Source organism: Balearica regulorum, chromosome 11 (assembly GCF_011004875.1).
Source record: "Balearica regulorum gibbericeps isolate bBalReg1 chromosome 11, bBalReg1.pri, whole genome shotgun sequence".
NCBI classification, from domain to species: Eukaryota; Metazoa; Chordata; class Aves; order Gruiformes; family Gruidae; genus Balearica; species Balearica regulorum.
In genome coordinates this window covers 22,461,388-22,476,371 of record NC_046194.1, presented here as the reverse complement: position 1 = coordinate 22,476,371, position 14,984 = coordinate 22,461,388, and the positions used below count along the sequence as shown (strand labels likewise).

The following is a 14,984-nucleotide window of genomic DNA, read 5'->3' as shown; positions in this document are numbered from 1 at the left end:
CACCCAGCATTCGGGCAGCTACATTTAGGTTAGATACGTTTTACCTTTGGCCAAAGCTAAACAATACGCAGCGGAGGATGCAATCCCAGGCCCTGCTCTGATCAACAGCCGTTGCCTCTGCTGTGCCAGAGAGGCAAGACAAAGCGAAGGGTTTCCCAGCTCTGGTATTGTCCCCTGCCAAGTCAACAAAAGGGACTAATGCACGTGATCCTCTACGGCAGGCCAACACCATAAAGGATGGAAGACACTCCAAGGGATGGCCAGGCACGTTTCTAGGTCAGTCTCTAGTTAGTGCACGTCTCATACATCACACTGCCTTGGTCCTACAAAACACATAGTGCTTCACGGTGCACAAGGCCATAGCCCTGCTCTTCTGGCCAAAGTCTTACAGGTTATTGCTTTCCATCCCAGCTGTCTACTATTTCCACCAGACACAGCACTCTTCACTTACTTGCTGTTTTATTTAGTTATGGTCATACTGATACAACTGCCAGGTGCCTTTGCAAAGCTAAAAGCATTTCATTAGGAAGTGAAATAACCTTTTCTACCCCTACTTCAATTCCCAGGAGTATTATGAGGCCAAGATATTTGTTAACATTAGTAAAGAGCTTTGAGTTCCTCAGATGGAATATCTGCCACGGCAAAACGAGTTGTATTATTATGAAGAGGTGCTAGTCCAGTCAGCAAATGTCTGTACGAACAGAACATGTGTTAGGGAAGTCTGCTGTGCTTTGGAAAAGCTCTAACAGGTTGCCACAGGCATACAAAGATGCTCAGGAATAAAAAATGCCATTCTTACAACCGTATTTTTGATTTTCCGTATTTTGAGGAAGAAATTAAAGAATTAAAAATAGTTCCCAGGACTATGTGGCCAGGTTCTCACACCAAATTCCTTGTGAAACTACACACCATAGGCATTTAGTCCGATTTAAAGTATCAATTAATTTTATCAGCAGATAAAATCTGGGGTATTGTGTAAATATACCATGATTCACTAGCAGTTAGTCAGTAACCTCCAGTGAATTCTTAAACCTCTCCCTGTAAATAAAAAATAAGCTAGAATTTTGATTCTTCAGTTAAGCTGCTTCTGTGACTGGTCTCTACTATTCCCCATAACTATTTAGAAGTCCGTTACTGCAACAGAGAACTGGGGGAAGTTGTATGTACTGGAAATTAATTTTAGGCATAGAAAATGCATTTGTCATCTTAAGAATCCTGTGGGCATTGATATGAAAATTAGCATTAACTGGTGACATCACGTGATATTGAGAAAAGTGTTCCTGATTTAACACTGTGTATGGCAAATGATGCTTCTTGTTCATAAAACTGAAAATATTTGAGGCTATTCTGTGTTCAATTTATTGTTTGAATTTGGGACATTTCTACACCAGGTATCAATCTGATTTTCCAAAATGCCCATTTTCCTTGCAGGATAACATCTGGGTTTGTAACTCACAGAACAGTACCTATGTCTCACTTTGCTCTAGTGCATTTTGATACAGCATACATACTTGTTATGTGCATCAAGAATTTGGAAGGATACTAAAAGAGGCATGAAAAACTTCATAATACCCTGATCACAGTTCAGTTTCACTAAAACCCTTGATGCGCATGCAGTATAGGGTCTAATGCACCTGCTATCTTTCTCTTCTTCTTTTAAAAAGGAACTGAGCCAGAGTAACAAAACAAAGCACACAAACCACATCATTTGGCCCTGGGGACTGACAGTACTTTCCTGTAAGGTTGTAACAGGTCTTTTATAACTCCAGTGTCTCATTTGTGGTATTACTGGGAATGACAATCTGTGTGGGCAGCTGTAGAGCTTCCACCACTCTCTCATTATCAGCATAGTATAGTGGTTTGTGTACGTTAAAAGCCATACAACTGGTATGTGCATTGCAATAGCACAGAAGAGATCCCTCCCCATCACCTGGGTGCCAGCTGTATTTCCAGAAGTTCCCCTTAGGTGCACTGGGACACCTCCCAGGATGTCTGGCACTAGCTAAGCACAGTTTCTGACCCTTGCAGCTGAGGCTCCACTGGCTCAGGAGGCACCCATGGCTGAAGGATCAGCCCTGAACCAGGAAAAGCCTGTGCTCTCTTTGGGCGGAGGCAAAAGGGGAAGCATCTGCATGTCCCCTGCCAAAACCATGCTGTCCTCCACCACCACAGGAGTGCTCGCCCCTGCTGAAATCCTGCCTGGCACAGCAAGAGCAAAGGCACGTGGACAGGCTGGAAGCCTCGCCGCGTGGGTGAATCTGTCTACACCCAAGTGCCTGGAGATAATGCTCAGGTGACACAGAAGCAGCTGCTATGAGAAACCCATGAGAGATCAGGGAGGCAGCTGCGCTATATAAATAATACCATTAGGGTTGCCCAAAATATCCTATTTGAACAAGAAACTTTCTCTGTACCCCTAGAGCAAGTGATGCACAGCGGTGGCTGCCACAGCAAGGGAGGCAGCAGGGCAGGGAGGAACGAGATGGCATTCCAGCAGGTTACACTCAGAGGCATAAAGAGAACCCCAAACTGCTCCATAACCAGGGGAAGGGGGGCAAAGACAGTGCTCCTGCAAGAGACCCTACTTCTCAGGTCCCCCCGGCGCTCCTCTTCCCCATGCCCCGGAGCCCCTGGGGAGGGGGGTGGCGACACCCTGGCCACCTTTCTGCCTTTGGGGGAAGTGGGGACAGGACTGGGGGAAGAAGTTGCCACCTGATGCTCACGCAGCTCCGGCTTTGCAGGGACAAGCGATGCTGGGAGGCAGCGCGGGACAACTCGGCTCATGTCTTTGCCCCATCTCAGGCACCAGCAGCAGCAACAGGAAATCCAGGAGCTCTGTGAAATGACAGGGAGGGAGAGAGAGAGTGAAGTCCCCTTGCCTCGGCTGGTGACGTCTCTCCTTCCTCCTTTTTTTTTTTTTTTTCCTGTCCCTATAAAGAATCTCGGGCTCGCATCAAACTTCCCAGTGAAAGCAAACCAAACCCAGAAGGGTGGGGGAAAAGGGAGAGCGAAACACCTAAGGCAGGATCTGGTCATGCCCAAGCCCCGCTGCCTGCCGGCTGCCTGCCCCGGGCGCTGCGGGGTGCCCCCCGGCAGGTAGCCAGGCTGGGGGACCTGGAAGCTCCCTCTCCTCCTGCCTTGCAAAATTCGCTGAAGTTGAGAGGTTTGTTCTTCCTCCTGATCTCTGCAGCACCTGCACCTCCCTGGATAAATACATCTAAGAGGAGGCTTTTCAGTTCAGCCACCTTATCCCAAACTCCAGGCGAAGGACTGCTCAGAGCAGCGACTCACTGACTGGAGGAAACTTTTTGCCAAACTTTTCTGGGGCTTTGCTTTGCTTTTTAACCCCTTGAGGTACTTTGCACCACCCAGGCGGGCTGGGAGCCTTCTCTTCTCAGAGTAACGCTCCCCTGCCTCAGGCACCCCGTGAATCAGAAAAACAAGGGGAAACGAGGAATAAAGTCACTGTGAAAAGGGGGGTGGGGGGTGGGGGGGAAGCCTAAAAACTTGCATCCCGGGAAGAAAGGAAGGAAAACAAAATCTGCAGCCCAAGGATGAAGCAGTGAATGGAAAGAACAATTTAACTGGAATCAACAAGTGGGAACTTCTGCACGCCTTGTTCTTCCCCTCCCTTCGCGCTCCAGCCCGCAGGCTTTCACAAACTTATTGCTGCAAAGAAAACTTATCCCCGGTTGCGGACCTCTCCTGCTGCGCCTCGCAAGGGATATAACAGTCACCCTCACCCGGTACCGGCGATGGTCCCCAGGCCGAGCGCCGCCCTGGCCGTCTATGCCCTTCAGGGGCTGCTCCTGATGCACGGTAAGACCCGTTCGCACCTGCGATTCTCCCTTCCCCCCCCCCCCTTCTCACCTACAGGATCGCGATAACGGCGATAGCGGCGACGGGGGGGGGGGGGGCGGTGTGTGTGTGTGTGTGCAGACAGGCTGCCTGTCACCGGCGCTGTCGTCTCTTGTCGTGTGTCGTGTCCCCCCCCGCCAAAGCTCCGCGTTACCTCAGGCGAGGGCGCGAGACGGGCGCTAGGTGGCGCCTTGCGCGGGCGGCGGCGCGCGCCTGCCGCCCGCACGCGTGGGGCCACGCGTGGGGCCACACCCCGGCCACGCCCCAAACACCCCCCCCACCCCCCCCCCCCGGTGCTCCCCACGGACCCACTCGGGGGTCGGCGGAGGGGGGGGGGAGTGGGGGGGGGGCGCGGAGAGCCGCGTCCGCGGCTCTCCGCGCCCCCCCCCCCACTCCCCCCCCCCCGCTCACCCGAGTGGGTCCGTGGGTTGCAGGCAACAGGCGTTTCACCCTGCTGCAAATGGACTGTTGCTTCTTTAGAGTATTAGATTTTTTTCGTAGTTTAATGGCGAGAAGATAGCTTCTGGAAAGACTGTGAAGCATCACTGTCCTTGATTTTTCTTGGATTCATTCAGGGATTTAATGTTTTCCTTCTGCAGAAAGGAATTGATTGGCAAGCGCTAGCCCCACTGAATTTCACATATCCCCACGAGTACCTTCCCCACAAAATAAATAGCTAAACCTGAGATTGTGCTTGAAAGGGCTTCTCCAGCTTTTCCCAAAAATAAACCCAACCAAAAAAAACCCCCAAAAACCCAGAAGCAGCAAACCTTACAGGTCAAAAGGAGCCCCTCCACCGCAGAAACCCTAGTGACCCGCCGTAGAGTTAAGCCCAGAGAAGTCAATCCCACACCACGCCGGACACCAGGACCCGCACCTTGAGCTGCACCTGGCGCGGCATCGGAAGCTCGCGCAGCCCTCGGAGAATTCCCGTAATGTGCTCCATCTGGCTGACACGTGCGCGAGCAGCCAGCTGCATGCTACGCTCGTTTTAAAGTCTGAATAGTCTGGAAAAGTTGCCCGTAGAGGGCATATTACCAGAAATCCAGTGTGATTTTCACAAAGGCATAAATCGCCGCAGACTTTCATGGATCAGAGAGAGATTATAACAAGTATTTGGCAGAAGGGGGAAAGCGTGTCTTGCCACGAGTGTTCCTGAGGCTCCAGGATGAAGTGGAGCGTAGTGCCATTGTTACTGCGGAGGTGGGTGAAAGCTACCCACATTTCAGGGCTGACGTGGGTCCTTACTCACTAGGTTACTTTCCTAACAATTTCGGAATTTGGTCCAGACGCATTTTGCCATCAGTGCCAGGTGCAGAGAAGGCAGAGGGAAGGCAGCGCCTGCATCCTGGGAGAAGGGCAGGCAGGCACATCGCTAACTGTCCCTGTAGGCAAAGGCTGACGATGGATTTGCAAGCAGCATTATGGATGTCAGACCTTTGTCCATCATTAGGAAAAGATAATATGTTAGCGGTCTCTGTGTGCCCTAATTAGGCTGGAAGCCAGACTGAAACAGGGCCAGGAGGTCGGAGGATTCTGGGTAGCACTGATGTTGTGGAGGTATTAGCTCCTCAGCCACCTTTCCCTCAAAGTTCATCTCCAGCAATGAACTCAGTGAAACTTCATTTCACCTCCCAAGGCACAAGAGGTGTAGATCTATTCTGCAGGCTGTAGGTTAAACCTTCTCTGGCATCCTTGCGATCGAAATTAGGCAGAGTTGCGCTGAAGAGGCCGACTCTGATTCAAATCCAAACAATTCCACCTGCAATGCAGATGACAGAAGATTTCACAACGGTGAAGGACGGTCAGTACCTGCGGTGCTGAGTGAGGGCGGTGCGGCTGCGCGGCCGGGGGATGCCTCCCCGGCCAGGACTTCCCGGGTGCCCAAGTGAGAGGAAACTCCCTCAGCTCATAGCGAACCTTGGCAAAGGAGCAGAAGTGAACCGTAGCCGCGTAGTTCATCCAGATCAATGGATGGTTTCCTCTAGAGAACTCCTAACATGCTGGGCACTTGCAGTCCTTGTGCGTGTTTAGCAAAGGGAACAGACCGTGCCAACGTCCTCCCGATAATTTCCTGCCTTATTATAAAACACAGCTTCAAAATATCATATGCATCTTTAAATTTCCTAAGACAGTTCTACAGATATCATTAAATTTCAGCTTTCTTTTTGCTTATTACAAAGCTTACGTTCAACTCCTTAGAGTACTAGTTAGGGTCTTACTGCTCAAAACTTCTGATGTAATAATTATTGTGCAGGTGCCAACGGCTGGCACACGTATGGAGTGGGTATGGAGTGCGTTGGTTAAAAAGCAGCCCTTTAAAAAACAATCTGCAAAGAATTTTTGTCACTAGCAACACCTTATATTGCATGCGAAATTTACTGCCTTTTACCCCCTGACATTATCATCAAAAGGTTTTTAATATGTGAGCAATCAAAATAACTTTTCAGGTATTGGAATAAACTGAGTAATTTCAAGGATTTCTACAAACTAACAAGATTCAAGAATAAAAATTAGGTCCTGCCTGATCCCTTTGAAATTAAAGCAAGTTTGAAATTGAAAATGTCTATGTTTCATTTTGCAACCTCTTCTACAAAGAGAATACTCTAGGATGGGCAATTTAGCTTGCTAACGTATACATTTCAAATATGTCACGTATCAGTAGCTAAGGCAGAAGCTTCGGGAGCTCCGACTCCTCCTGGTTTGCCGACTGGGATGCTCACGGCGTAGAGCCGGGAAGACTGCGGGCTCCGTGGCGCGGTGGCAAAGTCAGAGCCGTTGAGGGAATGCTTTTGCCTTTCTCTGAGGCAGTCAGTGCTGGAGAGTTGAGGATTGGATCGCTGACAATACGGGCTGTTGATCGGTTCTAGTAAACCAAAAATGTGTCTCTTAATTGGTGTTATTCCTAAACATTTGCTTTACTGTGGGAAAATGTTATAAAAAAGCAGAGAAGGCTTTTTTTAAGATCGTGATATATGAGCCTCCTGCCTGAAGCTGCCGCATGCAAAACCAACTGGAAATCTCTTTGCACTAATTCATCGATTTAAGGCAAGGAAAAAAATGTGAAGTATTTCTGAATACTCCCTGAACTTCTAAAAAACCAGCATTGTACCCAAAAGAATAGTGAGAATACAAACCAGATTGTTTGTTGAAGGTTTCTGTTATAAGAATTTACTATACGCTCTTTAAAAAATTTTAAAAATATTTATCTGCGCACATTTCCCCAGCGGTTTGCTAATACGTGTCAACCTAAATAAGAGCAACGAGGTACATTTGAGTTATCTCCGTCCTTTCATACCTTCTCTGAATTGTTCATTTTATGATGAAATATTTGTACCAAGCTCAATCTACTTCAGTTTGAAGTAACGTATCAAGTTGAGCTGATTATACAATATTTATGTTGCTAGCGGGTTTACGCACAAGGGCAAAACATTTCCAACCACCACAGGAGGTTTCTTAGGTACAGACAGTGGTGGGTGATCTATTTTTTTCCTAAGTTTGTCTTCCAAATTGCCAGCACAGTTTGAGGGAGGGTGAAAATCTGCCCTATGCTGTACACGTTCAGAGATGAAACTCCTCTTTTGCTTCCAAAGACATTTGCAAAGTCTATGCAGCGAGGGTCACTTCAGCATCAGCAGAGGACAGAGAAGCCGCTTTCAGTTTACATTGCAAAACAGTTTTGGGGGCAGCAACGGCAACCTGCATTTTTTAAAACTACACAGGAAATTTCCAGGAGGCAGCGTTTGACTTTCAAAGTGAGCACGAGAAGGACACTGAAGCGCAGCCCGACTGAAGTTCTCATGCTGAGTTTGATATTTCCTCTGATCAGCCTTGCTCCAGCTTGCTTTTTTTTCTCTAAACCAGCCTGATGTCACTGGAATGGGAATTACAAGTGGAAGTAATTAAAAGATATTTGGAATATCTAAACAACAGCTAGGAACAAAATAGATCTGTCCCTAGTGTTTTCCTTCAGAAACCAGCTGAGATGACTGACAGGACACGAAGGCTTCTGAGTGCAGATCAGGATATTTCTGTTCCTCCAGTGCTCACCTTTGGACAGAGCATCAGACTGTACTCAGTCACAACGACCAAAAAAAATTGGCTATATAAATAAGCTGGGTGTAAAATGTGTGTAATAGAGAACTGATCTCCTCACCGCGTTAGGCGCTTCTTTCATTTTTCTTTTTAAGGCCACAGAGAAAATACTGGAAGCCGCCAAATTCAACCAGCCAAGGTTATTAGCTGGAAATGGCATTTAATATAAGTGCATGCTTGAAGCTTGCCCCAGGGAGCAGAATTTCAGCAGCAGAGAGCTTGCAATCATCAGAAGCAAGGCAAGATTAGAGCAGATCATGTTTTCTGTATGAGAGGTGTGATCTTAGAGACTTGTCCAGGAGCTGCTTCCCCAAGTGGGGAAGGAGGAAGGTTCAGAGAAGGTAGGGAGTCTGATCTCATGGGTCTGTGATGAGCAGAACTGATCGCTGCCCATTTTCTGCAAATTCCTCGCTGAACACACTTGCGTGGGGAACCCTGGCTCACCTCAAACCAGGTATCAACATAAATTCAGAACGGAACTAGGCAAATCTTGTGACTGCTTTTACAAGCTGATCTTATCTCCTGCATTCGCCAATAACTAGAATATAAAGCAGGAAGGAATCTCTTAAGTCCAGTCCCCGCTTCACCGAGCTGAATCTGCTGTGATGGTGCTTTTCTTTGCCGTGGCTGAGACAGGGCTTGCAGCCCACGCAGCCCTCGCTGGCGTTACGCTGTACGTGGTGTACACCAAGCGACTGTCTCAGCTCTGTGCTTTCAAAGGCTTTGGAAATGTAAGCAGTGAATTCACGTACTGACGGCAGCTGAGCTACTGCCCGCTGCAAATGTTGTCAGCTTTTGTATTAGGCTGTTACTAACAGTGTAATGCAGCCCTGCACTCTGATGGCTAGTGAGTAAGACTGTGAACTGTTGTATGATGGATAGTGAGCAAGTCTGAGGACTGCTTTATGAGGCAGTCCAATACTCAGTCTCCAAGTCCTTGGATTAGTCTGTCTTTACAGCACATACTTTTTGTCCCCACTACATCCTACATCCCTCGCCCGCTCTCCCCCCCTTTGCTGGATGTCTCCTAAACTCCCCTCTGGGCTCAAGATTCCTTGAATTTTTACATTAGAAAAAGCCAAGAGGAATTTCTCCGCCCTTCCACAACAGGGGTCTGCACAGTCTCTCTTCCCTGTACCAAAATGAATTTTGCCTTTAAAATTGTGCCTGGTGCAGAGATTTTGGCAAGCCAAAGTGGGATTGCCTGAGATCTGCAGCTGAATCTCTTGTTTTCCGTAAGCAGATGCACTCACTGTTCCTGCTGTAGGGAATTTTACAAGAAGCAATTTTTGCGAGCCTTCCCCCACCCCAGCATCTAGAGACGCAGAAGGAGTCGCAGCTAGTGCGTGGTGTGTGTGTAACCAGCGTGCAGGGCTTTCGTTGTGGCTCTAAGCAGTGAAGTGTTTTAGCACTGAGGAGTCCTTGACATTACTGAGCAAGAAGGAAGGAACCTCCCCTACCCCTTCGAACGGTGAAAGGCTGAACCAGCCGGTTTTCCTTTGTGCCCTGCAGGGAATGGCAAAAGCATCTGGTCCTCAAGATTTCAAAATTCAGCCAAAAGCTGAACTCAAGCCCAGAATGTAAAGGAAATATAGGGACCAGCCTTCTATTTTCAGATCACTTGCCTTTGTCTTCTGCATTTCCACATAGGTTTCCTTAGATCTTCCTGTGTTTTTCTGAACTGTGGGAACATGATTGCCAAGGAAGTAGAGAGGGGAGTTTTCAGCCTTGCTGGGATTGTTCTTGATTCGAGGGTCAAGGAAGCTTGACCTAGTCATTACCTGTGCCGTTTTTTACAAAATCGCCATGAGTCTAAAACACCTCAGCCAAAACGTTTGCTTCCTTAGAGCCTGCAGCTCAGGAATTGCACACCTTGAATTCTTCCTTACAGATACACTGAGGTCAGTTTGCAGGAAAAGCGCCGACTACCATGGGGCTACTTTGCCTGTTCCTCTATAGCTGGGAGTAAAATGGGACTGTGCGTAGGGATAATCCACACAAATACACAGAAGCAGCTATTCTGTCAGGTATTCCTCCTGTTTGCCATTAACTCATATCTCATTAACTGAAATCAGTGCTGAATACAATAATTCAGGAGTCAAAGGAATTTCCTCCCTGTCCCTAGAAGCCTGCAGTGGGTGATGTGAGCGTGGGGCCTCCCAGAGTCCCAGTTCTCATCCTCGGGTTCCCTCGCAGCTACCGAGAAGGGCTCGCGTTGGCCCTTTGTAGCCGCGGGGCTCATCCCTGAAAGCTGATACCGAGCCTGGATTTCCCCAGTTTTGGGTTGGGTTGTGCAGGGGTCCGTGCCTCAGACCTTTAATGTGCGGATGCCTATTACAGTGCGTCCTCCAGGAGTTATAAAACTTGTTTTTCCCTTCTGCTTCTTCACTTGTTCTTCCAGCTGCCTGATGCCGCCTCCCCGAGGGGCCGTAACACATGCCCACACAGTAGCATTTGGAAACCCTTCTTGTGGGCAATCCTAATTACAATACGCCTTCATATACAGGAAATGGCTGTTGGAAGAGATTGCCCAGAACCCTTAACAGGAAGACGCATGCGACTGTGTTTGAAAGGAGGGAAGTAAAGCACTGTGGATTATCAGTTGCAAACCTCAAGGTCTCTGTCTTTCCTTGCAGAAAAATAACTCCCACAGGTGCCGTGCTGTCCAGCGCTGGGTCTCTAGGTACATCCCCCACCTCCACTTAGGGAAGGGTACCCCCTCCATCCGCTGCCGCTTCGCTTCTGAATTAATACCATCATTGCTAATTTGCAAAGATAAGGGCAAGGACTTCATGAGCATCCACTACTTAAAAGCACAGGTACTACTTTGCTCCTTAACCCATGAGGAATATCAGAAGAAGTAGTAACGCAGCGCCCAGGGGTGGGGAGAAATGCTTTTCCCAGACCTCTTTCTGGACGTACGGGAGGCGAGGAATTTGTATTAGCTCTTGCTGCATGACACAGCAGGACGGAGCTAAACAGCAAATTTGGCTAGTTAAAAGGGTTTTGTACTGTTACAATTAAAGGATGATTCAAGTGAATGTAAACAATGATGTCACCCTGAGAACCTTTTAAACACAATTTAAGCTATTACATGGTGTGAAGCAGAGAGAATCAGCTAACCTTTTGGCCTGCCACATTTTTTTCTCTACAAATGGATGATGCCTGGATTATTTTCATTTCATGTTCATGCACTTGGGACAAGCTTTCCTCTCAGTTACACAGGCTTAAAGCTGTAGCTTGGCTGAAGACAATAGCCTGTCTTCGAATTTTCCTTTGTGTGACTGAGAAGATTTATTTTATTATGGTCATTTATACATTTTGTGGTACAACCTGAGTGAGCAAAGAACTGACTGAAAGCTGCTCTCTCACTGCATGCTTGATAAAGGTAGAGATTTTACTGATCTTGCTGGAAAATCCTGATTTGTTTTGGAAGTGAAAATTCCCTGTGAGAAAGCTAAGTAACCTGCTTACTTTCCTATGATGGAGGAAAGCCGGTGCGTAGCCCCTGCACCGAGACTGCAGCAACGTCCGGTTGTGCGAGGCAGCACAACAACCCCTACTGCTATTCCCGACCGCTGCAGTGTACGCTCTCACTTCACATTTATTTTGGCTTTAAAGATCCCATTCTGCTAAGCCTCCTGGAGGCTCTCATGCATAAAACAACTTTCCTTCGGTCTTGGCAAATTTTCTATTGAGTAAGGACAGAGTAACTGCTAAGGCAAGAGAACAGGGTTTGGCCCGATAGGAATTACCAGAGAGAGTAATTAATCCCCAGAATCCTATGTCAGCATGAACCGAGCGGAGCATGCAATGGGGAGGGATTCCCTGGGGCAGAGCCTCCTCTGGCTGTGATCTCAGTGCAGTTGGCCCATCTCACTTTGAAAAAGCCGTGTGTTTCTCACAGCTCATCATCCCACTCAGTGATGACTTTTCCAAATACAATGATACTGTGGGTCTCTGGGAAAGTAAGGCTCAGTTGTTACCATGAAGCCGCTAATGATCCCGTTAACAGTTTTATTACTTAATCCACTGATACACCAGGTTCTGACTTAGTCCAGAAAGGAGATAAACCAAGTCTTCAGTGTGACGTATTTATAGGGCTGGAATTGTTCCGGGGTTTCTAGGCTGTGCTCACATTTGGACTGTTTTCTCCAAGTCAAATAAACTTGGGTAGCTTCATTCTCTGGGTCAGTTTGGGCAATATCACCCTGCCCTAATGAAAGAGAATCAGGTCGAAACAAAAGACCCGGGATGGCACGACTTGACTCCTGGGATGAAGGAAGAACTGTCTGGGCAAGGTGAATTCAGGAAGACGGCAGGGTGTGCCAAAGGTTCCCCCCATCTGGCTCCAGCCAGTGTTGTAGACTGCAATCTCCAGCAGGAAGTTTTGTCGTTACGTTTGAAAGAAGATGTATACAAGGCTGATTTCTTCTTAGTATTATAGACACATGGGATTACTCCGATCTATAGACTTTTCAAAGAGAAAGACAGGTACAGTTGGTTGCTTCCATGCTACGGCTTCTATCAGGAGAGCATTATCAGACTAGAAAGGGGAGCTAGAAAGATGCCTAAAAGAAATTTGGAGTTTCACAATATATTAATTGGACTGTGATCTTTATATCAAGGATAAAAATATTTCTTATAAATTAGCCATGTACTTTGCCTTTTTTATTGTTGTCCACTTTGCATTTGAAATGTAGTGTTCAAACCTACATGGTGAAATGCCATTACTAATTTGATAGATCATGAAGTAGTGTGTCGCCTTCTGGTTACTGAAGTTGATCTCTATTGAATTTTGTGCATAACTATGGTTGTTAGATTGTTATTCAAAATAAATTACTAATCTTCTTTTCCTAATGTACTATCCAGCACGTCAGAGCCGATAGACAATATCATCTAGGGCAGGCATCCGCAAACAGGCACTACGACATCCCACAAGCGCAGTCTACAAGCGCAGACTAAGGCTCCCAAGAGAAAGGCTCTCCTTTTTCCGTCCCACGAATGTGCACGATTTGTTTTAACATTCTTCATGACAGTATCTTCAGCTTTCTGGAGAGTTTCTGGCAGAAGGACAAAAGAAGAGGAGACAGTTTTGTCTGGGTATAAATCTCATTTTCATTTGCCAAACCTGTCCTGCACTTCTGAGAAAATCAGGGCAGTAAAGCTGAAAATTCAGCGCTCTAAGTGGGATTAGTGGAAAAGCTAAAACTGAGCTAGTTTTGATTTCCATGGAGTAGGGTTTGCATAGCTGCTGTTCGAGGCCATTTGCTCTTCCACTGTACAATATCACAGAATCACTGTACTTTAAAACTTTAATGTAGACTTTTAAATACTACATGGAGTTGTGGTCTGGCATTGATCAGTGCAACTTTGACCTTCTGCCTTTCTGTCTACCTATGCCTGGGACGTCCCTCAGTCTGGCCACTTGACCTAAAAATTTTCATCTCAACATCTTCCTGATTTAATGGAAATTTTTATGTAAAAACCTTGTTTTCAAGATAGTTTACATTAAAAAGACAATGTCTTTCAGAAACAGGCAGCTATTGCTTGGGAAAACAGGAATAATCATTGTATGAGAAATGATGGAGTAGAATCAGGTTGGCCAGAAATATGAGACACAAAGTTGACCGCAGGAATCTCTTACCAGGATAAATGAGATCCATTTATAAACACAACTGGTCTGCAAGTGCCCTGGGTAGCTGGCAGTGCCTGTGCAGTACTGCAGAATGTCCTTTAGGGGCTGGTTTGCTGCATTAAAAAACCCACTAAAGGTTTTCTCCTTGTGCAGAGGGGATAGAGGGATGTGCATTCAGATAGCAACGGTGCTGTCACTGCCCCTTCTCCTCAGGTGGCTGCTTCTTCCTTCCTGGGTCACACCTAGTGCGACCACACTTTGTAATTGATAAGGTGGAAATCACCTTATAGATGAACTAGCCCTTTTCCTGAATAAAAGCCCAAGTGTAATCTTTCATCCAGAGTCTAGTGTTGACAATCTGGATGGGGGAAATACTGAAGGCTTTATTCTCTGACTCTAGGATTGCTATTACCGGTTCTGGACATTTCTGATACAGCGGTTAAACTCTTTCTATGCATTTCTTTTGCATCCTTGGAGCAGCAATGATAGTTAATATTGACATCATTAAAGCCATCACCCCTATGGTTCAGGATAAACACTTCACCTTGATGAATCAGGTAGCTAATGCTTTGCAAAGCCATTGCTTTGGGCTGATGGTTCTTTAATTCCCAGAGTGACCGATAAATCTGGTCTTGTCCGGTGTCATCACACGCAGTCTCCTTAAATATAGAGCTAGGCTAACCAGACTTAAAAAGAGACAGCAAAAGGGTTAAAGAGCATCATTAGGAGGGCCCAGAACAGCCTCATTCCTTTAGTCATCTTTCCTGTTTTAAAATCTTTCTGCTTATCTCGGTTCTGGTCTTGACATCTGCTGGTAGTGAAAGCAAAGCAGCGACACTCGGGCGTGGTGGGATGTGAGGAGGGTATCTCGTACGCTGATCTCCTTGCAGTGTATATACGATAAAGGAATTGAGAGGAATTCGTAGCATACGCAGGGCAAAGGTCTCTCTCTCGTGCTCGTTCATTTAATGGTCGAAGTGATGTCCTTTAGTGGGTATTGTACTGGTAGCCTTTGAAAGGCTGGCTTTTTGTTTTGATTCTATATTGTTCTAAGTTAAATAGTAGGAAAAGAGAAATCTCTGCCACCATAACATTCTCTTATAGGTCTATTCATTATAGATCCCGAGAGGAAACGGAAAGTTCCCTGGACAATGGCCTGATATACAAACGAGCATACATTAACTTTCTGTGGCTGTATGGTTCCTTTGGGTTGCATTTCCTTTACATTCTTAGGAACACGGATTCAGGCATAATTTGGTTTGATGTCTTCCTCTGCCCTGAACTCCTCTCTTGTTAGACACGCTGCATGTCAAGCAGCCTCCGCAGCAGAGGCCTGAAGTGGAAGTGCTTCAGGCCGAGGCGGTGGTGCATTGAGGGACGCTTTTGGAGTGAG

At 46.8% G+C, this 14,984-nt stretch overlaps 1 protein-coding gene and 1 long non-coding RNA gene across 9 annotated transcripts in view; one reads left to right on the top strand and one right to left on the bottom strand.

The window, feature by feature from the left end:
- LOC142603392 (uncharacterized) overlaps positions 1-14,984 on the bottom strand; it is a 103,485-nt gene that overhangs the window by 78,096 nt on the left and 10,405 nt on the right. For 4 of the 5 annotated variants that reach the window (XR_012837317.1, XR_012837314.1, XR_012837316.1 and 1 more), the window contains exon 2: positions 2,713-2,835. The exons of the other annotated variant lie outside the window; for it this stretch is intronic. This is a non-coding gene — a long non-coding RNA (uncharacterized LOC142603392). The remainder of the gene's footprint in view (positions 1-2,712; positions 2,836-14,984) is intronic. 5 annotated transcript variants of the gene reach the window in all.
- Positions 2,955-14,984, top strand: part of LOC104634811 (vascular endothelial growth factor receptor kdr-like) — a 135,157-nt gene continuing 123,127 nt past the window's right edge. For 2 of the 4 annotated variants that reach the window (XM_075763721.1, XM_075763719.1), the window contains exon 1: positions 2,955-3,819. In XM_075763721.1, the coding sequence (XP_075619836.1) occupies positions 3,756-3,819 (64 nt within the window). In that variant the 5' untranslated portion in view covers positions 2,955-3,755. The remainder of the gene's footprint in view (positions 3,820-14,984) is intronic. The other 2 variants (XM_075763718.1, XM_075763717.1) reach the window with 1 other exon arrangement.